The sequence below is a fragment of the Scardinius erythrophthalmus genome, assembly GCF_964197995.2.
Source record: "Scardinius erythrophthalmus genome assembly, chromosome: 17".
NCBI lineage: Eukaryota > Metazoa > Chordata > Actinopteri > Cypriniformes > Leuciscidae > Scardinius > Scardinius erythrophthalmus.
Genome location: NC_138237.1, coordinates 34,621,131 through 34,644,949, shown reverse-complemented (window position 1 = coordinate 34,644,949; position 23,819 = coordinate 34,621,131). Strand labels below are relative to the sequence as shown.

Genomic DNA, 23,819 nt, shown 5'->3' with positions numbered 1-23,819 from the left:
CAGGAAATCATCGGCAGCCAGCGCTGCATAGGATTTGTTCAAGAATGTCTCCAAAAAAGTGTGTTTTTGGATGTGAGGGAAAACTTACCGTGTTCAGCTTTCCAAAGAACCCAGTGTTACAGGAACAGACAGTGGATGCAGTTTGTTTTTCCGGGGCAGCAACGGAGTGTACCAATTGCGGTTGTGTGTTCTGGCCATTTCAGTGCCGAATGTTTTATTAACATAAATATGTTATGTTAATACATAAATATGCATGTTATGTACCCTTTAAGATTCAGGACGTTTTGCAGCTGATTCCAAGCGCTGGGGGCCGCATATTTGAACGCCCCTTTTCCCAATTCGGTCCGGACTTGAGGGACAGATAATAATAATAAGCCCTCAGAACGAAGACAATATCTTCCTGTACTTTTCTTTTTGATGTAAGTTTGAAGGTAAGGGGGAAGCAGACCAAGAATCGCTTTGTAGATAAAAATGTACCAATGATTAAGTCTACGGGTGGACAATGCAGACCAACCAACCCGATCATACAAAGAGCAGTGATGAGTAAGCGCTTTAAAATTTGTGATAAACCTAAGAGCTCCATGGTAAACAGTGTCCAACAGTTTCAAACTTGTAATGGACGCATGCATGTATATAACATCTCCATAGTCAAGCACTGACAAGAAAGTGGCAGCAACAAGCCTCCTTTTGGCCTCAAAGGAAAAACATGACTTGTTTCTAAAATAAAAACCCAATTTCAGCTTCAGTTTTTTTTACCAACTGCTGAATGTGAGGTTTAAAAGAGAGTGAATCATCAATTAGAATACCAAGATACTTGTATTGAGATACAAACTCAATCTCGGAGCCCTGAGAAGTAGTAATAGGTAGAAGGTTCCTTGACTTTGATTTTGCACTGGAGAACAACACAAGTTTTGTTTTGATGTCATTCAAAACAAGTTTTAAATAGAACAAGGTACGTTGTACAGTATCAAAAGTGAGTTGTAGCTGACAAAGAGCTTGGTTTGGAGTTGATGCAGAGCAGTATATCACAGTATCATCGGCATAGAAATGAAAATTTGCATTGAAGACATTTTGATCAAGATTGTTGATATATAATATAAATAGGAGTGAACCCAACACTGACCCCTGTGGCACACCATTGGATATATTAAGAGGGCTGGAAGTGAAACCATCTGCCTGTACACACTGAGATCTACCTGATAGATAGTTTTCAAACCAGCAAACTGTTTGTTCTGACAACCCGACACTGAGAAGTCTTTGTTTTAATATTTCGTGATCCACAGTATCAAAAGCCTTCGATAGGTCAATGAAGAGAGCTGCACAATGTTGTTTTTTATCTAAAGAGTCAATGAAATCATTCTCTACTTTTAGGGCTGCTGTAATTGTGCTGTGTTTTTTACGAAAACCTGATTGAAAATTAGACAAAATATTGGTGATAGTTAGGAACTCTTTCAATTGTTCATTCACCAGAGTTTCCATAACCTTGGCCAGGACGGACAGTTTCGAGATGGGTCTGTAATTATTTAAATCTGTCGGGTCTCCCCCTTTTAACAGAGGAAGAACAAATGCGGATTTCCATATAAGTGGAATTTCGTTTGTGTCCAGAGAAAGATTAAAAAGAAAGGTCAAAGGCGGTGCAATAAAATCAGATGCTAACTGTAGAAAATAAGTTATCAGGACCAGCCGATTTTCTAATGTCTAAAAGTGTGAGGGCTTTATGCACTTCTGAAACTAAAAATGGCTTAAAACTAAAAGTATTACTGACTCCAGTATGACCATGAGAATTACCTTTAGAATGATTCTGATGTGAAATGTTGAGGGAATCGAATAAAGAACCAGAGGCAATAAAATGCTCATTAAAACAGCCAAGCATTTCAGCCTTATCGGATAATTTACGTGAGTCCTTAAGAATACATGATGGCAGGATTTAATCGTCTTCCAGAATTTTAAGGGGATATTTAAATTGTTTGAAGTTTCTATAAGAAAGTGGTCTGCTTTGGCCTTTCTGATAGCCACATTGCACAAATTGCGCAGTCTCCTGAAGAGCAGCCAATCAGAATCCAGGCTTGGTTTCCTGGCTTTTGCCCAGGCCTTATCACGCTCATGAAGAGAGTTGGCTAAATCTACAGTGAACCATGTATTGTTTCATCCTTTTACTCTATACTTTCTGAGGGGAGCATGCTTGTCACCAATTTCTTTAAAACCATCATAAAAAAAAATTTCCAAGCATTTTCGACATCTGCAATAAGATACATTTTATCCCAGTCAAAATAAAACAGGTCATATAAAAACCCTTGTTCCGAAAAATGTTTTGTGTCACGCTTAATAATAATGCTTGGCTTGGTTTTGGGGATTTTTGTGTTTCTGACCGTGGCAACAACACAGTGGTCACTAATGTCGTTTGCAAAAACAGAAGCTGCTGAGTATTTATGAGGAACGTTGGTTAGGATAAGATCAATTAAAGATGATTTATCTGGACATTTCAGGTTAGGTCTAGTGGGACTATCAACGAGCTGAAAGAGATTTAGCGAGTCACAGTAAGCTTTAAAATCATCAGATACTGGATGTAACCAGTTCCAATTTAGATCTCCAATGACTACAATTTCATTCTGATTCAGTCCTGATAAAAGCTGCATTAAAGAAGGCAGAGCATCCCTGACAGCTGAGGGTGTCCTATAGCAACCAACTACCGTTATGTGGAGAGTCCTAGAGACCTCGAGATCAAGAGCTAAAAATTCGAATTTCTTACTCACTGATTTAGAGAGAAGCATATTTACACGAAACTTATTTTTGATATATACCGCGACACCCCCACCCCTTCTGGGACGATCAGTCCTATATACATTGTAACCATCAATACTGATATCCTCATTCAGAACAGATTTGCTTAGCCAAGTTTCTGATAAAACAATTACATCAGCATCAGTTGAGTGTGCCCAAATACGAATCATATCTATCTTTGCGATCAAACTACGAACATTCAAGTGAATAAAACCAAGGCCAGCCCTAGAGGGGCATTGAAACTTATAGCAGAGTCTGGGCCTGGATTGGGTTGCACATTTCCTGAAATCAACAGCAACAGAACATCTAAACACCTCAGCTTAAGTGATTTAAATGATTGAATAGAGGATTCATTCTTAGAGCTTATTTTTAGTACAAAGCTACGAAGGCAGCTTTCAGAAAAAGTAAAATTGTCTTGTAAAGCCATAACACTGATCAGACGGGCCAAGTCCGGAGTATCAGATGAGAAGAACAGAGGCAGGGGCATTGATTTAATGTCCGACGCACAAACAGATGGTAACTACATGTGTACATAGTATGTAGTACAGTGTAATTACAAAATGGTACATAGTATCTACAGCTGTAATGTTTGTGTAACTACACATATGTAATGACCCACGGAATGGTATGTGTACAAATTTGTAACAGGACATTGGTAACAACACTTTTTTCACTTCAGTAATGACACGTGTAACAGGAATTATGTAACTACAAATTTGTAGTTAAAGTGTGTGAAAAGTGTGTGAACATTCGCCGGTTCCCACCTCCCTCTTCTCATAGTAACATACCTTGTTACAGTGTTTATAGAGTTACCCTTTCGCTGATTGTTTACAATTTAACAGAAGTTACTCCCATAATTCACACAAAGCGCCATGGGGTGCAGGAATAAGGTGGATATGAACTATTTCTTTTTATGAATTTCCAGACCATCATTGAGTGTCTCAAATACATCACTTCAGGAGACTTTCCACCAGGAAGTAAAGGAAATGCCTTTGTCCACGATCCCAAAGTAGGTCCTTGACAGGAGTAATTCAAGTAAACAAATATAAGCTGTTATAGAAATGTTCTCAATTACACATATTTTTGCTTGTCTTATTCAACTTTTGCAAATTTGCAAACACTGGTTCGTATTGTCCATGCAAGAGCTGGGCAGTATGACACTTTAATTTAATTTAATTTAATTCAATTTAATTTTTAAAGAGTTGTATAGATAATGTTGGTCTGTTGTAGGATGTTCATGAAACGGATGTACAGGCACGGATCAGACTCAAGTTTAGAGATGTGAATGGCGATGCTGTGGAAGTCCAGAGGTCTATGCAAAGTACACAGAAGGGAAAGAAAACTGAGTTCAAATTCCTTGGGGGTTTCATCAAGTAAGTTGTCTTTTACTAGTCTCTTATGCTCACCAAGGCTTCATTTATTTGAGCAAAAATTCAGTAAAAGTAGCAATACTGTAAAAATATTATGTTCCCATTCAGTCAGTCACGTTTCGACGTTACGATGATACTGATGTAATGGGGTCTCGCCTGGGAGACCAATCACATCCAAGTGGTAACAAAATGAGCCAATGGACATTGGCCAGTGAGATTTGCATGCCGAATAACACCCACCAAGACAATACGGGTATAAATAGGACCGGTATACTCAATGCATAAATACTTGCATAAATACGAGTGGTTGTCAAGCAATCGCTCATTTCTAGATCACCTTCATAGAAGAGTGCAAATTTTCTAAAGAAAATTAAGAGAGCAAAACATCAATTTTCATTGCTATTAGGAGTTCTACACCAAAAACAGCAGTTGTTATTGCTTCTGTTTGCTTTCCTTTCAGCTCGTTGTGGGTTCTACTCGGCTGGTGTGAAGGCGCATTTCAGCTGTGTGTGCGTTCAGCGCGCTGGGCACAGACAGCGCAGCATTCGTCCCTAGGCGCTTCAGCTAAAAGAGCTGTATCCCTAAAAGAGCAGCACGAGCGGTCAGCATCTTTTTCAAGATGTCTTTCCGTCCGTGTGTTTCTGGGTGTGGCCGTTTGCTGAGAGAGCATTCGTGGAGCATTCGTCCATGTTAGCGCTGTGGTCATGACTCTCCTTCTTTAATACAGAGGGTCAAGTCCCCTCTGCTGATACCCAGGCCCCATCCGCTTTTCATAGTAGAGCCGCGGGTCTGGTTAGCACTCTGGAAGCATTTCCCCCCATTTCCCAGGCCTGCCTCTTTGGCGACACTGTCGAGGACTTTGCCCAGCAGTTCTCGGCAGTCCAGAAGCAGACGGAGGCCATAAAGCATGACTCTGCCACCAATCCAACGCGGGCTGGCCCCCAGCCAGCTCGTTGCCAAAGGGTTTTCCCCTGCGGCTACACCGACTCCGGGAAGACCGGAGGCATCACATCCGCCCGAGCCACCTGCAGCCCATCCAGGCCGATAAACCCTCGAAGAAGCAAACATCAAAGCGGCCCTGAGACGGGTGGCCCTGAGATGGAAGGAGCTGCTCGATTCCAAGAGACGATAATGGCACCGTTCCTTCTCACAGCCCGGTGGAAAATCCTGCTACTCCGGGACGCTGTGCTTCCCGGATTGTGCCCCATTGCTCCTCGCTGTGCCAGGCACCGCCCTCTCGCGTGGTTACGTCTGTTGTCCCTTTGGTGCCACTCGTACAGAGTTTGCGTGCCTGGCTAGCGCTTCCCAGCTTGTCCCATGGCTCACTCAGACAATCAAACTTGGCTATGCGATTCAGTTCGTCAGGCATCCCCACAGGTTCAGCTATTTACCTCTGTAGCAGGGAAAGACACCCCTCCTGAGCCTGTCCCTCTGGCTGAGATTAAGTCTGGATTTTACAGTCCATACTTTATAGTACCCAAAAAGGGCGGGGAGATAAGTTATGCGAACACAGGGACTTGACGCTGAGGCACCTCACCCATCGGTGGCTTCGGGTCAACTGGGAAAAGAACAGAGCATCTCTTTACTTTGTATGGCGTTGGACTCGGTCAATATGACAGCGCCCCTCACCAACCAATATCAATTGCCTCGAGTTGCTAACAGTATTCCTTGCCCTGCTCTGGCTCTGAATGTGGCTGCACGGCAAGCATGTACTGGTCCGAATGGACATCACTTCGACCGTAGCGTACATCAACCATCAGCGTGGTCTACGCTCCCGTTGCATGTTGCAACACGTCCATCATCTCCTCCTCTAGAGTCAGTTCAGGTCACTGTGCGCCATTTATATTCCGGGTAAGCTCAATTGTGCTGCAGGTGCGCTCCACGACAGCTCTCCCGGGAAGACTAGCAAGAGTAACACCTTCTGTCCTGGCTGGAACTGCCGTAGTCTTGTTTGCTGATCATACCACCGCTTCTGTGCCTGTTGTTTCACCTGGAGGTTTTCTTTCGTTTGGTCCCGGTACTACTCTCGATGGTCTCTCATCTCCAACACATACTGCACAATGCCTTTCTCCTCAGTCTTGGCTAGAGGACTCTACACCCAGCTCTTTCGCAGCAGGTCCAGCAGTCCTTGCACTTGCCAACTGTAGAGGAGCTCAAACAGTGAGAAACCTGTCGAAGCTTAAGGAACTTCTCTGTAAGCGAAGAAAACAAAAAGTAGCCACCTGTCCTAATCTTGTCCCGTGTCTGCCACAAACTTTCACAGCAAATTCTTGAGGGTTTGCTTAAACCTTTCCACCTGGCTGGCTGTCTGTGGGGGGTATGGGCTTGTTCTGATGGTGGTGATGCCCAACTGTCGGTTCAGTTGCCCCATGAGCCATGGCGTAAAGTTAGTGCCTTGGTCCATCAATATCTCCTTTGGTAATTCTACCCTGGAGAAGAGTTGAACAAGGCAATGGACGATTTTTGGTGTGGTGACAGTGCGGAGTGGAAAAGCTTCTGGATACCTCCTTTGCGTTGTCACTGATTGCCAAGGTATACTGGTGGCCTGCACTGCTTTTATCCAATGGCCCCACAATGTCCATGGCGATCCGCCTGAAAGGTTCAGAAATCACAGGGAGAGGTTACAAGGGTGCTCTGCCGGGTCACAGCACTGGTTTTCTGACATGTGGTGCATGTGTTGCAGTGTGTCAGTACATCAGTATATAATGTTGGCCAGTGAAAACGTGAGCTGATGCGTGCATATGTCTTTTGTTGGTCTAGATCAGTGTTTCCCAAACTTTTTTCAGTCACAGCACCCTTTGAAAATGTTCAAAAATTTGTGGCATACTACACTAGTGTTGTCACAATACTACTTTGATACGATACCTTGAAATGTATCGATTTTCAACACCACAGGGGAGAACCGCCTACTGTCATATTTTTGTTATCTTTTTATTTTTGTCCATCCATTGAAAGGAATCAGTAATATTTTCTGAAGAGATCACTATATATGATGACATATTTGATTAAGGCTTTTACTCATATATAAACATTGCTCAATTACCATTGCAAATCTCACTTAAATGTTTGCTCACTCTGTGTATTTGTGTTTTATGGCTTATTTTTAATATATGTTTTTAATATATTTTATAATGTAATAATGTCACAGTTAAGCGCCAAATTAATGTAGAAACAACAAAGACAGTATATTTTAAATCATTGTTTTATGGCATATTTTTATGAATAAAGGCCAGTACAGTATCTCTGATACCAATACTGCTACTGATGTCTTAAATTATTTTTTCCCCCAATTTTAAACATTAATTATCACCATTCAACACCAAAGTATAATTGAAAGCTATCAAATTGTAACATTATTAGGCTCCAAAAAATATAAAAACGTTTAATTTAAGTCAACTTAAAACAATCTTCACATAAGCCCATAATAAATATATTTACCTGTGCCCATCCTTACAGGTAGGGCAATTTTTATTAGCAATTTTAAAATTTTAAAAACACGGCACCCCATCTCTCGACACACGGCACCCCGGTTGGGAAACGCTGGCCTAGATGACCAGCCCATGGAACTGTGTGTGCTAAGTGTAAGATAAGTTGATGACAACAAGTACAACAAGACAGGTCACACCATAGGCTTGCAAATACAACACATTATTCAATGGCTCATACCTCTCATTACACAGACTTGGATAGTTTAGCCGAAGCAGCTGTTTCAAACAAAGGTTTTAAAGGGATACTCCACTTTCTGTCATCATATACTCACCCTCATGTTGTTTCAAACCTGTATGAATTTCTTTCTTCTGCTGAACAGAAAGGAAGATATTTAGAAGAATGTCAGTAACCAGACAGTTTCTGGTACCATTGACTTCCATAGTATATATTTTTGTCTGGTTACTGACATTCTTCTAAATATCTTCCTTTAGAAGATAGAAAGAAATTCATACAGGTTTGAAACAACATGAGGGTGAGTATATGATGACAGAATTTTCATTTTGAAGTGGAGTATCCCTTTAAAGTCTCATCATTTATTTGTAACTCTGCAATATTCCCTGGTACCCACCAGCCACTAACATCGAGACTTGATCCCGCCCTGCAACAGACTACCATCAAGATCTGACAGCGGCTGAAGACCTGCCCTGGCCTGCGACCAAGTAATGGCTGGACATGACACTTTCACAGGGGTTACAGTGGCAACATTTTCAGAGACTTTTATCAGTGGCTTGTAAAAGTTCATTTAAGACTGTCAAGTCTTGTCCTAGAATTATGTCTACTATAGCAACATTCAACAGGTACATTTTACAGTTGGTAGTCAACCAGAATAATACTTTTACTGGCGCCATTCCCGCTGGGATTAAATTGGGGATGTGTATTTGCTTCATTTTACCACTAAGTGGCGCTATAATCACAGACTTTGAAAAGTGTCAGTTTATTGTCTCTAGTGCGGTTCATTGAGAGCTGTGATAGCAGGTAAATTAAAGTGAAACATTTTGGTTAAACGACTTTGTAACGTCCCATCTTAAACTTCAAAAGAGAGAACGAAATCATTGTAAAGAGGTAGGGTACCCTTCATTGAGTTTTATCAGTGATTATATTTAAGTACCAACCAAGTAACATCAAACGTGTTCACCCTCCATGCAAAACCACACCATATTTACATATCAGTTCAATCGTTTGTATGATAGAAAACCTGGGTTTCCAACGCAGCTTGTCACAAGTCCAGCGTTCTCAAAGTCAAAGATGGCCAGATGCGTTCGGTCAGTTAATATCCACTAGAAGTTCTACAGACTTAGGTAGTTCGAAGACGACAAACCCAGTCAATAATCCATGGATGATTCCCACGCGCATTAAGCGGTCGAACTTAGCATAGATGATTCCCACACGCATTAAGCGGTCGAACTTAGCATAAACAGTCAAGATAGAGAAACTTGTCTCATGACTTACTTAGCATAGATGATTCCCACACGCATTAAGCGGTCGAACTTAGAATAAACAGTCAAGATAGAGAAACTTGTCTCATGACTTACTTAGCATGTGCTCAATTACAACATAAGGCTTAAATGAGTAGCAAAGAAAATACCTATTTCTCCTCAAACGCCAAATCACAGATGACTACCTTGAGCTACAGCTCACATCCATGTGTTTTGTTACCCCCCCCTTAACTTCACTTCTTCTCTGCTTATATCCGCATCCTCCCCCCTCAAAACTAAGGACATCGCCCCCTAGTGTGGCGGAAAAAGTACTAGTAACAGAGAATTCAACCTAGAACTGTTACAACTTCATAACAACAATACTGAAATTACAGTACAAATTTAGAACTGAAACAAATGTAGGCTTCTATTATTGCATTAAATTTAAGCAAAGTAGGCTAAACATTAGGTTATGAGTCTATATAGGTATTAGCGTATACTTCGTGTTATTTTAATTTGTTATTAGATTTATTAACTGAAACATAACAGTAAAATAAATGAAACTAAATGATCGTTAAATTTAAACGTTATCAGGACTTGCTAACCGATGTTAGTCAGCAGCATTTTTGTTTTAGCATTCTATATTATTTTAAGAATTAAATTGCTTACAGTAGGTTGTTATGATTAGCATAATTTTCTTTAATAAATAATGAAAACAGTTAAACATAAAACATTGCAATAGAAAAATGTTACATCAGTAAGGCTTTGCATGAGCGTAAAATGTTAAGCTTAAAGACGATAGCTCTGTGGTCAACGCTACAACTTGTGCCTCATGGGGCTTCAAGTGTTCAGAGTTCGAAACTCAGCTCTATAAACTCATTTCATAATTTTGTCTTTAGTTTAATATTTGTCGAAAATAAAAACTTTTGAAATGTGCATTTATTGATTCGAAACACTTTTCGGAGGTTTGTTATTCATTGTCTGTCATTTTTATTAACACGCGTTTAGACGATAACATTGTAGACCCTATAGCTACATGCTGTTAACCGATGTTGGCCGACAGCTTTTATCTTTTACCGTTCTTGATGCTTAAATAGGTAACAGTTTATTAAAGTCGAGGGTTTTGTTTAATTATTAATGGCACATTACAACATACATTTGCTACATTCCAGTAGAGCCTCTGCTGCACAGACGACAAAATCTTCTGGTGCTGTTGAATGCAGAAATTTAGATGACAGACAGTGATACCCATAGCAACGAAAGAAAATTTTCAAAACAGATCCATAGGCCTACATTAAACAACACAGAAAAAGACTCTTAACATTTTGTTGACTTGGCCACAATAAAAAATTCTACCTCTCGACCACGAATTTACTCACTGATAAATACCCCGAAGTAAGGTTGTCCAGCAGTCAGTGTGTTTGCGCACACGAGAGAGAAGCGCTCTTCATTCGTCTCATTCCTCAACAGAATAGTAAAATGCTGTATTTTTTGTTTGTTTGTTTGTTTATCTCGCTGCTCCCCCAACTTCTACAATATGAAATCTTTACATTTTGATTTTATTTTTCTGTTCTAAAAGTTTGTTCTGTTCTGTTTAAAATTTACTTTATTTGCTTTTCTGTTGTAGCCTTTGCTTTTCTGTTTTCTTTTTTCTTTTTTTCTTTTTTACATATTCAGCCAGTCTAGTTTTTGTCCCGGCCGCTGACAGTAAAAGCATACCAGTTCTTTCCCCCCTGTTGGCTTTGGGCTTTTGCATTGTCTGACAGTTCAGCACGACCCCTCTCAGCCCCAAAGTGCGTGCAAACAGTACCTTTAGAGTGCATGGACCTCCGCCAATGAGCGTTCAGGTATTGCTGAGCCAGCTTAGCCGCTGCCAGTCCTGAAGTTGGGTCATGCTCCCTTACCCAGGTGCGAGCATCATACGGAAGCAATCGGAGTAGCTGCTTAAAAATAATGGCCTGGCCAATCTCCCCCTTGGAATGCTCTCTCGGTCATACCCATCGCTAATACAGGTTATTTAGGTGATGGTAAGTCTCGGATGGCGACTCTCTAGCTGGAACAGTAGGTGTTGGAACCTCTGCCGGTAGGTTTCTGGTGAGATGTTGAATTTCTCCAGAAACGCCTCCTTCAGATCAACATACACCTCTGCCAGCTCCTCATCCATCGCAAGGTACACCTCCAATGCTTGCCTGGTCAGTAATGGAACCAGATGATAGCTCCACTCCTCCTCAGGCCACCTCCAGGTCTTGGCCAGATGCCCGAACCGCCGAAGGTAATTCTCAATGTCTTCCCCCTGCTGGAAGATTGACATCTTTGGTTCTGTTTTGTGTATGCATCGGCTCTCTCAGCACCGGAACACTTGGGGAGTCTCTGGCGTGTGCTGTTCTGCATTGTGTGAATACCCTCTGTGTAGCTGGTGTTGGTAGCTCCATTCACAAGCTCTCATTGTCAGACAACGTCTCAGCAGGACGAGGCGACTGCCGGATAGACTCGCATAGAGCCCGGAGCTCCTGTATATATCTCTCCTCTCTCTGCTGTTGTACGTCTAGGAACTGATGCATTAGGGGAAACCATTCCCTCACCCTCCCTGTTGCGTCTGGAGTCATTGGCTCAGTCCGTAGTGACCTGGACTTTCTCGATGTATCAGGAAGCCCTGCCATCACTTCCTCTTCCTTTGTAGTCTCTGCCAAATTCCAAGCCACATTCTCCATCGTCGCAACCCAGCCTGGGGTTTTCTGCCTTTTGGCGCTGTTTTGTGAGTTGCCATCCCACCGCAGCCACCACTTTGGGGAGAAGGGAAAAAGTATCTGGAGTCCGTGAGGATAAAAAAAAAAAGATGGCTAACTCACACAGCACTCCCATGCAGGGTGTAATTTATTTACAGTGCCAATGAGTAAGACAGTCCACAGTGAAGTATATTTGTACATGTGTGCACAACCCCCCCCAAAAAAACAGGAAACAAAAAAACTAAAAAAACTAAAAACGAAAACTCTATCCACAACGTATCCACAGTTCACAAAGATTTGAGGCTTTGGGTACCACTGTTACAGTCTGGCCCGACTTTTTATAGACCAGACTCCGCCCTCTCTGGCATCACTCATTAACAGGTAAGTATGGTAAGTTGTATACCGTTTACATTATCAACACTTAAAAACATTCATCAATCAACATTAAACAATAATTCTCACCGGTAATTATCAAATATATATATTCATCACCATTAATAACACAGAAACACGTAAATATCAAACACATAATTCACATATAATCCCCCTGTTCACAACCGTAACGTCATAAGCAGACGCTCTTCGACTGACACAGAGCGTTTGACTATTCTGCGTTTGACCGACGCAGCGTTTACCCGCCGAAAGACCGACTACTCCCAGACAACAAACAAACAAATGAACGAAGACACAAGGACAAAACACAAGTCACGGATAATGTTTGTTTGTGTGTGTGCGTACAACTGGCTGAGGGCGGAAACTATGGTAATGCGGGACTGTCAGTCAGTGGCCATGGCCATGGCCGGGGCCTGAGCAGTATGATGTCACACTTCTCAGAGAATCAAAAGGGCATGTCTAATGAGACTGCTTTGGTTTAATGGGGATTAGAGTAAAAGGAGAGGATGGATTTGTATCATTGTAGGGTAATTGTGTTCACACACTGCCAACACACATTAATGTCCAAATACCATGTAAAAGTGGATTTTGCATAATAGGTGCCCTATAATATTCATGAGGTGAGACATTGCTATTAAAGGATAAGCTCCCAGCACTTCGCCCACACATCGCACCAGAACCGTTTTTGGAACCAAAACTTAGGAATTCCGCACGGTTCCGGTATTTTTCAAAAAACACTTCCGGTTCTCGGTTCCCAACCCTTTACTCCCACTTGGCCCATGAAAAGTGTAAATTATGTACCCTGTTTGAAGGACTTGTTTTCTTGTTGGATGTTAATACATCTTGACCTCTCTTGATGGCAGGCACGGAGAGAAAGAGATCCAGAGCTCTAAATGTGCTGAACTAGACCGTGAGATGATCTCATCCCTGGGCGTCTCCAAAGCTGTCATCAGCCATGTCATCTTCTGCCACCAAGAGGAGTCCAACTGGCCTCTCAGTGAAGGGAAAGCCCTCAAGCAGAAGTTTGATGAGATTTTCTCAGCCACAAGGTATTTTTCAACTTTCTCACTGAAGCTTCATTCTCACTGAAAGGGTCATATTGTACTTTTTATAATTGTTCTTCTTTTCCTGTGGTCCACATATGACTATTTTGTACAATCTGCATCATGTTTTAGTTTTTCATTTTACATCCTCTCTCTGAACCTTAGAATTAGACGATCCCCTTCACAGATGTTTAATGGGCAACAGCACTGAATGCCTTTAATTTTTGTCTAGTAATTTTTGTTGCATTAATGCTTTTGGAGTGTGAAGGATGTTTTCAGTCAGTTTATGAGTTTATCAAGCCATTTTATCTCAAAAGATCTAGGAAAATTGATTCTTGCTGCATAGATATATCATCCCCATAACAGCATTCAAATTAAGTTTTAATCATTAATATGTGTTAAAAAAATAAATAGATAAATATGTATATATATATATATATATATATATATATATATATATATATATATATATATATATATATATATATGTAAGGAATAATTGACGACAGCTTCGCGTCGTGACCGCATTACCACCTCGGGTGTGCATTATTTTTCTAATAATTCAACGGCCTGAAGTCAATTATTCCGCTTATACTACAGTTACCACACCTCGAAACATTGTTCAGATTATGTATTTCAAGACGTTTGTAAAGTTTTTGTCATTAAAACGCTCTTGTATGTAGGACTAATTTCTTACGCATCTAATCCACTGCCTCCGTTGCTAATTCCAAAACGTCATTTTAGAGTTAGTAACGGAGGTTTGAGCCACTGATAGCAGACTAATGCTGGGGACACACGACTAGCTGACACATTCTCTGACTGTTTTCATCGCAGCATATTTTAAACACCGACTTTGAACACAGACTGAACGCGCTGAACACACGTTTGGACATGATCAGTCATACGTATCAGATTACATTCATAACCGGCCTTAAAGTGTGTCCCCAGTTATTAATGCAGTTATTAGAGAGAGAGATGTTGCAATAATGAGACAGAAAAGCATGTGTGTCAATATTATTATTTATTTATTAATTCAATTCCTTTTAATTAACTCGAATTCATTCTTTTTTTTTCTATTATTGACAGATGACAGTAGACTAGCCAAATAAATTAAACACAAAGCCCTTTTAACAAGTAGGCCTATCAATAATTATTTATTTGTTATATTATCTGCAATAATAATCCGTGCTGCAGGACTATCCATTTATTTAGCCTATATTCAGTTTAATTTTCTATTGATTATAGATAGGACTATATACTTTATTTATTCACATTAAACTGCATGTTTCCATTGATTGTGAAGCTAGACATTGAAAATTCCAGATCAAGCGCATGCGGCTAAATGTTTTTTTCTTGTTATGAATTGTATCCTATTTTCCGTTATTACCGTTAACTACGCGAAGTGATATGGAACTGTAATGGGGTCAAGACCTGCCTGGAACTACTTTAGCCGTGCGTTTCCCTGAAAATAATGCACACCTTAGAACGTTCGTCAACCAATCAGATTCAAGCATTCAACGGCCCTATATATATATATATATATATATCAGAACATTAAATGATATAAACCTACAAGAAAACATCATCTCATTCCAAAGTCTTTTTAAAAGTTTGACATTTGTATATAATTATTTATTTTCCCTTTCATTTAATGCATATTATTACCCTATAAATGACTGTTGTGTAGTATCTACACAATGTATGTTTTGTAAATACTGGAAATTCTCAACAATCATGCCAGAGAAGCTTTGAACTCTATGGGTCTAATTCTGTATGCCTACACCAGTAGATGGCGATAAATGAGTGTCTATTTAAACAGACTGTTTGCTTCACATTGGCTTGTGCTGTGGTGTCATTTACTCATATTAAGCTGGCATTGCAAATGATTGACTGAAAATAACCAAAACCTTTTGCTTAAAGGTACATTAAGGTATTGGACACCCTGAAGACGTTGAGGCAGAAGCAGGCCCAGACTGTTAATTCCTGCAGGACGGAGCTCAAGTACCTAAAACTGAACAAAGATAAAGCCCAAGAGATTAGAGAGCTGCTGTCCACTAAAGAGGCTCAGCTGTCGTCCTCCAAAGAGAATGTCCAACGCATCGAGAATCAGATTGACCCACTGGAGGTGAATTTGTGACGGCAATTTGTTGGCTGAGCCAGTTTTCTTTTATTTTAGAATAGAGGTTTTCCATTTTTGAGATCTGTGGCAGTTGATTGTTTTGGATAATGAATATTTAAAATTGTATTTAATACAGGCAGGTGTTTGGGTGGGGCAGTAGACACGATTAACCAGTACAAATTTTGGACTGTTGTCTTTATCGCAGTTACTTGCACACGTGACGTTGCTGTGCGGCATGGTCACGAAAACTTACCATTTGCATGCGTTTTCAAGCATTGGCCTTGAATGGTTAAATACACAAATTTGTATGTCAAAATGCCTGTCTTAAACACATTCAGTTATGTCTCAAGTGAAAGTAAACAGCTAAGAAAGAAAACACGTGTAACAGTATATTGGGTCAGGGTATTCGGTCTTAAAGTGCTTTGTATTCCTGCTGTCTGTCATTCATGATAATCAAACAACAAAAGAGAGAAAATCTCTCACTGACAAAATCACTTTTGTACCTTTAATAAGAAGAAATTTATGTTTAACGAAGACTATAGTGATTTTTTTATACATTTGATTACTTTATACAGTTCATGTAGCATTTATTATTTATTTGTTCTACTGCAGTTTTTTTTTTTTTTTTTGTCATATTGCTTGGAAATTGGTTTCTTATTCTTATTTTATTGCTGATTGTTTACATGTCTTCAGTGAGCTTGTAAGGCTAGTATTCGTTTTTTGTGATATTGACATTGGTGACAAGAATTATGACATTTCTATGGTATCAACAATTTTGATATCATAACCTAATTTAAAGCAAAATGATATATATATGGTGATATATATCGTTATCTTGAAATAAAATTACTTATATCGTGATATAATAGCCCAAATTCATATCGTCCAACCCTATGATTGTAGTGCAGATTAGGGTCCGTTACAGCATATATCACAGTATTGTTGTCTTTGAAAATATGTTTTAGAAAATATGTAAAAATATGTTTTTTTACGTGTATGTATTTACATTAACATGTAATAATGCATATTTTTTAAATAATCCAGACATCTAAATTCTTAATTAATAAAAAGGTCATCAAGATTAATACTTTTTTTCCTTTTATTTGATACTTGTTATTTACTTATACCTATTATTTTGATACCAAACTAAAAGATAAAATTGATCCTAAATTATTGATAAGTCTGACATCAGTGCAAAAACAGAAGCTTCACATTATGATCAGTTGAGTTAAAAACAAAAGATAGATGAGCCCCACTGTAAAATATTCAAAATGTGTACTTGACTGCACATCAGTTGAATTTTAGCCCATACACTCATGCAATCATGTGATGTATATTCACTAAACACACTTTTCCCATATTTTCAGAACCGACTGTATGACATAGACAGCAGCCTCAGCAAAATAATGAAGTTGGATAATGACATCAAAGCTCTGGACAGCAGGAAGCAACAGATGGAGGATGATAACCGGGAACTAGAGGAAAAGATGGAGCAGGTAACCCAAGGTTTTGGTTTTTTTAATATCAGTCATCAGTTATGAAGCTTTCACTGCTTCTCAGTATTAGTCATAAATGCCAGATAATGATCATGTGAAAGCAGAGGAAGTGCTTTGCATAGAAAACATGTACAGGATGTTCAGTAATTGATGGCTTAGGTATATTTACTGCTGCTGTTTTTCATCTGATGTAGGAATGAGGGGTTTGCGTTTGCTTGCTTATCTTTGCCATTTGTTTTATATTGTTTGAAAATAGAAGAGGTCCATCCACTACGTTTTCTTACTAAAAGCCATTACATTTTCTTAATTTACCTAAGGGTTCTTCTGGACTACTGTGGATCCAAATAAACTCTTTATGTGTTAGTTCTCAACAGTGCTCCCATTGAAGTAACATTAATGTTGATGCTTTGGTCCACTAGTAGTCAAGTCAAGTCACTTTTATTTATATAGCGCTTTTTACAATACAGATTGTTTCAAAGCAGCTTTACAGAGATAACAGGGAAATAATGCAAATAGGGCAAAGTTTGTTTCCAGAAGAAAATAGCGTCACAGTCCAGCTTAAGTAAGCTCAGTGATGTTTCATTAATTTAGTTAATTTATATATACAGCAGCTCTGGAGAAAACAGTGATGTCATCGTCCAGCTCAATTCAGTTCTCATATAATGGTGTCAATGCAGGCAGATCAATAATATTGTAGAATATTAAATGTCCCCAAGTGACAGATTTGACAGAGTTATGTCTCGATTTTCTCCTCCCCTCTTTCTCTCCCCAAAGGTTTCTTCTTAAGTTGTAATAAAACAGAGAGAAAACCATCAATATTAAAAATGTCTGGAGTCTGGAGAAATGTAGAGTTGTCAGCATTACAATGAAACGTAATACCATGTTTTCTAAACATATCACCTAAAGAGAGCATGTACGGAAAGAAATACGAAGGGCCTAAGACCAGAGCCTTGCAGCACACCGTGTGTTCATTCCTTGGGGCGCCTTGACTCTGTGATGTGCTGTGTTTTTAGGTGTTTCAGGGCTCAGATGATCAGCTGCAGGACATGTATCAGAACCACCAGCAGACTGTCAAAGAGAAGGAAAGGAAACTTACAGAGTGCCAGCGCGAGTTTGAACGGGCCGGCCGAGAGTGCAAGAGGATGAACCGCATCAAATCTGACTTGCTAGTTGAGCAAGGTAGTCGTTTGCTCCTTTGCTATTCATTTATTGTTGTGTGGTGGTGGTGGAAATGTGTTCTCTATATATGATCAAATGGTTGTTTCGTTGATTGTAGTATTTAAAAGAGTCAATAGGAGAATACTGACGTCCTTTTTTTTTGTTTACATCACAGCCTGATTTGCTACTTGCTATTGTAACTCACAGGAAGGTGGTATTGGGTAGATTCACTAGAGTTGCAACAAGCAGCTAATTTGATCTGTTCATTACTTCTATGATTAAGTGGGAAAAAAAACTATTTTAGCCCCATTAAATAACGCAAGCACTTGGTGTGGCTACCTGCAAGGCCACATACAAACATGATCATGACCTTTTTAGAAGTTCTTATATAAAGTGCTCTCGTCTCGAGCTTTGGGCAACTTGGCATTAAACACATATATTTGCTTTTATCTCAATTTGTGGCCTTCATCATTTATCCTCCTTTTAAATTTAAATCCTAAGTCCTAAGACACCATATAGTCCTAAGTCCTATAGTTATTGCAGTCCTAAAGTACACTATACTTATAGACATGCACTAAAAACTAATACTTTCACTTTGAGTGATTTTGCTCAAAATGCATTTTTAGCAGGGAAAATGTTTATTCTTTCTCAGAGCTGTTCATCGTCATTGTTTCTGTTCATTTGAAGGCCGTCTGCAGTTGGAGGCAGATAGACACACACAGAACATTAAAAGGAGGGACACCCAGGTGAAGAGTTTAGCGTCTTCCCTGGAGTTGGAGGGCTATGATCGGACACCTCTTAACGAAAGACAACTCCAGAGTTTCCACAGACAAGTCAAAGAGAGACTGGACCAGGACACTGAAGCCCTCAACCAAACTATGGTAGATAATTGAACTGCAGGACGTCATTTACCAGCCAGTTCACGCTGGCTGGTAAATGCTGGTAAATTCACTTTTGTGTGTGTGTGTGTGTGTGTGTGTGTGTGTGTGTGTATATATATATATATATATATATATATATATATATATATATATATATATATATATATATATATATATATATATATATATATATATATATATGATCATTTTTATCAAGCTCGTATATTTAAGTTCAGTAATTTCACTTAAATGGCAATGAAGATTACCTCTTCATTGTCATTTAAGTGAAATTACTGAACTTAAATATACGAGCTTGATAAAAATGATCATTCTAGAAGAAAATTTCAGATGGCACTTTTTGCATCTGAACTCTTCATATACATATATATATATATATATATATATATATATATATATATATATATATATATATGTTGCACTGCCAATTTTTATACACTTTATGAAGTGTTTTATCCAATATAGAGACATATGTAATGTTTGGGTAACAATTTAATTGTATTATTTTTGTATTATTCAATGCTTAACAGAAAATGATAAAATAAAATTAATTCAGATATTTATAAATATCCTGAAACTTCATATATTTTCAAATGTTCAATATTAGTATTGTTGCATGTTGCCATTTTGAATAATAATTTCTTGTTTTCAGCAAGATATGCAGGAGAAAGAGGCACAGAAGCAACAAAGCATCAGTGATCTCTGTGATAAGAAGACCGGTCTAGAGACAACCGTTGAGCTGAAGAGAGACATACAGGCCAAGAAACAACAGGAACTGAAGAACATCAAGTGTGATCTCCAAAAACTGGAGGGCTCCTCTAGCAGACTGCAGGAGCTGGACACTGAGCTTCAGAAAGCGGTTAGATCTGCACTACACCACTAAACTTGCTTTGAGCATTAAGCCCAAAGTATACTTAGTTGTCTTTAACACGTGCGCTGGCATATGCGTACAGTCGAACTCGTAGCCTTTCAAAATGTACTCCATTTGATAGCATGCACAAACGCAGACGGTTGACACATGCACTCTAGAAAGTTTCATCTATGTCCAGTGTTTGCCCTATTTTTCTCCAGAAGTTATGACTGATAAAAATGTCTTCTTTTAAAATAAAGTTGCGGCTCTCTCATAACACCCCTCACATATGAAGGTAAAAGAGTAGCAAAACTCGAGAGCACGTAGATGTGAATTTGAGAACTTTCTTTCGTCATATTCTGTGCTCATCTGCTTTCCTGTAGTATGCATTATTAGTATGGTGTTTACTGAGTTTGATAATATAATTTATTTCTTTTAATATCAATCTAATGCCTTAAGCCATGTTAGCGTTTCAGAGCGTCCGCGAGGACGCGGGTTTCATGACATCATCGCGTACAATAGAAGTCCCATTTCATTGGCTAGACACCAACCAATAAAACAGCTCCTTTAACACCCCTGCTCCCGCCCCCATTTCTCCCTCGCTGTCACTGGGTTGCAAGTGCACAAGTTAGTTTTGCACCTAATATATCGCGAAAAGAGTAGCATAAGTTAAGGCGTGAAATTTTAAATTGCAGTGACAGATTTGAGAAGTTGCAAGTGCCTAAATGAGGTTGTACTGCAAATGTGAATGTAAGATTAAATGCAAATATATATTACAAGTTTGTGTCTGTCATTGTATTTCTGGGAATGGCATTTTACACATTTGTGACTACTTAAATGTTCACGTACAAGTACTAATATTTATTGTACAAGTTCTCAAATTCACATCTACATGCTCTTGAGTTTTGCTACTCTTTTACCTTCATACTCGCACAATCGCTTGTCAATGCGTGTTTGTTGTTGTTGCAGTCTTCAGTATATTGTTGTTGTTCCCTATCTTTAGTTTGGTTTTCTACTGTGAAACAACAGCCGGGCCAGTGTTGCCAACTTAAGGAACAACTGATTAGTGCAAAACAAATTCAGAAAAAAAATCTGAAAAATAAATTGTAGAAAGAAAACAATACTAACACTACAATCAACAAAACTACCATCATTGACACCCTGCATTGCTTTTGTATGTGTTTTTCTTAATGTATGTGTGTTTATAGGAGCGTGAGCTTGATAATGCCACGCGGGCCTGTACTGTGGACAGTCTGAAGGCAGAAGTAATCGATCTACAGAAGGAGAAAACTGAACTGGATCAGGCCCAGCGCAGACTGGACCAAGAGATGGAACTGCTCAACACACACACCAGGGCACATGCAGAGATGGACATGCTCAAGAAGATCAAGGTGAACACACACATCAGCAGGGTTGAGTCTGGATGGGAGACTCTTGGGAAAACTAGGTTAAGGCCAGTAGGGGGCGCTGCTCACCCTGTGGTCTGTGTGGGTCCTAACGTCCCACTATAGTGATGGGGACACTATACTGTCAAAAAAAGCACGTCCTTCAGATGAGACGTTAAACCGAACCAGCCTCTCTCCAGTTGTGGTTGAGGAGAGACCGTATGTACAGTATTGTACAGTAGTACATTAGAAAAGTGCTTTATAAATGCTTCAATCATCCATTGTGATAACATCTTTATGCTTAATTCTGAAACAAATGCAGCAAACATAAACAAAACAAATGTCTTCGGACAATAAAGGGGTGCAGAGCTGACATCAGAACCAGGATGTTTAATTCGCTGCTGGTTCCTTCAAAATTATTTCCTATGGGGTTTTGTAACAAGGTTTTTCACTTTAAGAGTAAAATAAAAGCCTGTGGTAAACATAACTTGATGATACTAAACTGCATCTGAACAACACCGAAACATCCAGGATTCAGCTAATAATCTCGAGATACCATAATATATCCTACAAAATGTGTTAAGTTCTAGATGTGTTTGAGTTTGCCAGCACAATGTTTGCAGTATATAACTGTAACACTAGATGTCAGCACAGTCTTTCTGCGATTTCCTGACCACCTAATATCCTCCAGTCTTTTATAAACACTTCAGTTTGTCATTTTTACATGTCATTTTTTAATGTTAGGTTTATTTTAAAATGTTTGATGGGGCATCAAAGTAATTTATAACATTCCATGCTGCCTAAAGCAAGATATGATTGGAAATCTGAATTTGAAAATGAATGGTCAATCAAACACATCATCTTTAACAAACATTGGTCATCCATTTCTTTCTATTATAATTGTTTAGATTAATTTCTTTAATTGAATAGATTGCTTTTAAATAATTATTTATTTAGGTCATTTGCAATCTATAAAATAGCTCCTTCAGAATTAGTTTTCATACTATTTTTAAAAAGCAAGAGTGTTTACAATTTCCAGTCCAATTTTTGTTCATACCTTTTGAAAAATTAAAAAAAAGGGAAAAATATATATTTCATCATATACAGTATATAATCCGAGTGTGGCATAAAAGCAATGACAATATATTCTACTATTTCTGTTTTAGAAGTTTGCAGATTTTTATATACAGTATATGGATTAACCAAATTATTCCCATTATTACATTTATCAAAATGTGCTGAATCAGAGCAAACTGAGAGATATTAACTGGACGTCACTTTGGACAAAAGACATTCTTTCTAGGCAGTTATGGCAGTATACAGAATACAGCACAGTAATGTCTGGATTGTGATCTATATGCTCAAATATAGCAGTTTTATGATCAGTGCTTATGCCAGACAGAGGCTTGCAAAGTGACAGATTTATCCAACTAGAAAATAAATAGTTTATCTCTGCTTCGGATTCCAGATGGAGAAAGAGGAGCAAGTCAGGAAGATCAAGTCGAGACACAATGAAGAGCTGGTGTCTCTGCTGGGACACTTCCCAAGCAACAGCGAGCTGGCAGACTGGATCCACTCCAAAACCAGAGAGATCAACTCCACCAGAGAACGGCTCAGCAAAATGAAGTCTGTCGCACTTTGATTTGTTTTTCCGCAAACGTTTATTACAATAAGCTAGAGAATGCCATAAATGATGATGTTCAGTGTGAGGGCCTATAATGTTTCATGCAGTTCTAATCATAATTTAAATGTCTACGTGATGAGCGACATACACACATGCATTGACACTGATGTAACAGAAAATACTGGCCTTTGTACAACCACCCACATACTTAAAATTTATACATATTTGATTTCGATTCCGGGTTCTTGAGGAACAGGTCATCTTCAGGTCAGTGGAACATGCAGTGTAGTTTTCAAATGGTGACGTTTAGCTTACACAGACATGTCTAAAATAGGGCTGTCTAGCAAATATGGCAGATATGACTTGCACTTGTAGTAGTGTACATAAACTGTTCGTAAGTTCACACACATCAATAAAATACATGTTTATGTGTAAAATAATGGACGATTTTCCAAATGCTGTATTTGCACAATAAAATGTTATTATTCTCCAACTTTAACAGTGCTGAAATAATTCCCAATAAATGTTAATACATCCTTTGCAGCCTTCAGATAAATTAACTAGCATCACTAGACAAGACTTTTCATTTTTATTTTTCCTAGTAAGGAGCTTGCATCTGGAGAACAGAAGAAGACTCACTTCATGGCAGAAATCAAACATAAGGAAGAGCAGCTGGTCAACTATGAAGAGAGACTTTTTAATGTGTGCGGCAGTCAGGACTTCCAGTCAGACCTGAGCAAACTGGAGGATGAGCTGGAGAAGTCCTCTAAACAGAGAGGTATGTTCTCACAAAACATTTCAGATCCACACTAAATCTACATTCTGTGCTCATTTTGTAGGCAAATCTTCAGAATAATGCAAAAATTCATATACATTTGGTAGAAAATGCTAATATAATGGACAAATCATACATGAACCTGTTAAGGTCGAGGGATGCGTTTTGTGTATGATGGCCTTTGAATTCTGCTGAAGTCTTTGAAGCTTTTCAGATGCAGATTCTGTGTGGGCCTGCTTGACAGTAAATTACTGTTTATTGGTAAACAGGATATAGACTTTCTTTATGCTAAGTAT

At 38.9% G+C, this 23,819-nt stretch overlaps 1 protein-coding gene across 4 annotated transcripts in view; it reads left to right on the top strand.

Annotated features, from left to right (window-relative positions):
- The window catches only part of LOC308705953 (DNA repair protein RAD50-like), a 75,128-nt gene that overhangs the window by 9,651 nt on the left and 41,658 nt on the right, over positions 1-23,819 (top strand). For 3 of the 4 annotated variants that reach the window (XM_081391276.1, XM_081391274.1, XM_081391275.1), the window contains 11 exons: positions 3,707-3,790; positions 4,012-4,154; positions 13,038-13,223; positions 15,138-15,342; positions 16,704-16,832; positions 17,846-18,011; positions 18,678-18,871; positions 19,542-19,748; positions 20,948-21,130; positions 22,593-22,750; positions 23,351-23,526. In XM_081391276.1, coding sequence (XP_081247402.1) covers positions 3,707-3,790; positions 4,012-4,154; positions 13,038-13,223; positions 15,138-15,342; positions 16,704-16,832; positions 17,846-18,011; positions 18,678-18,871; positions 19,542-19,748; positions 20,948-21,130; positions 22,593-22,750; positions 23,351-23,526 — 1,831 coding nt within the window. The remainder of the gene's footprint in view (positions 1-3,706; positions 3,791-4,011; positions 4,155-13,037; positions 13,224-15,137; positions 15,343-16,703; positions 16,833-17,845; positions 18,012-18,677; positions 18,872-19,541; positions 19,749-20,947; positions 21,131-22,592; positions 22,751-23,350; positions 23,527-23,819) is intronic. The other variant, XM_081391277.1, reaches the window with a different exon arrangement.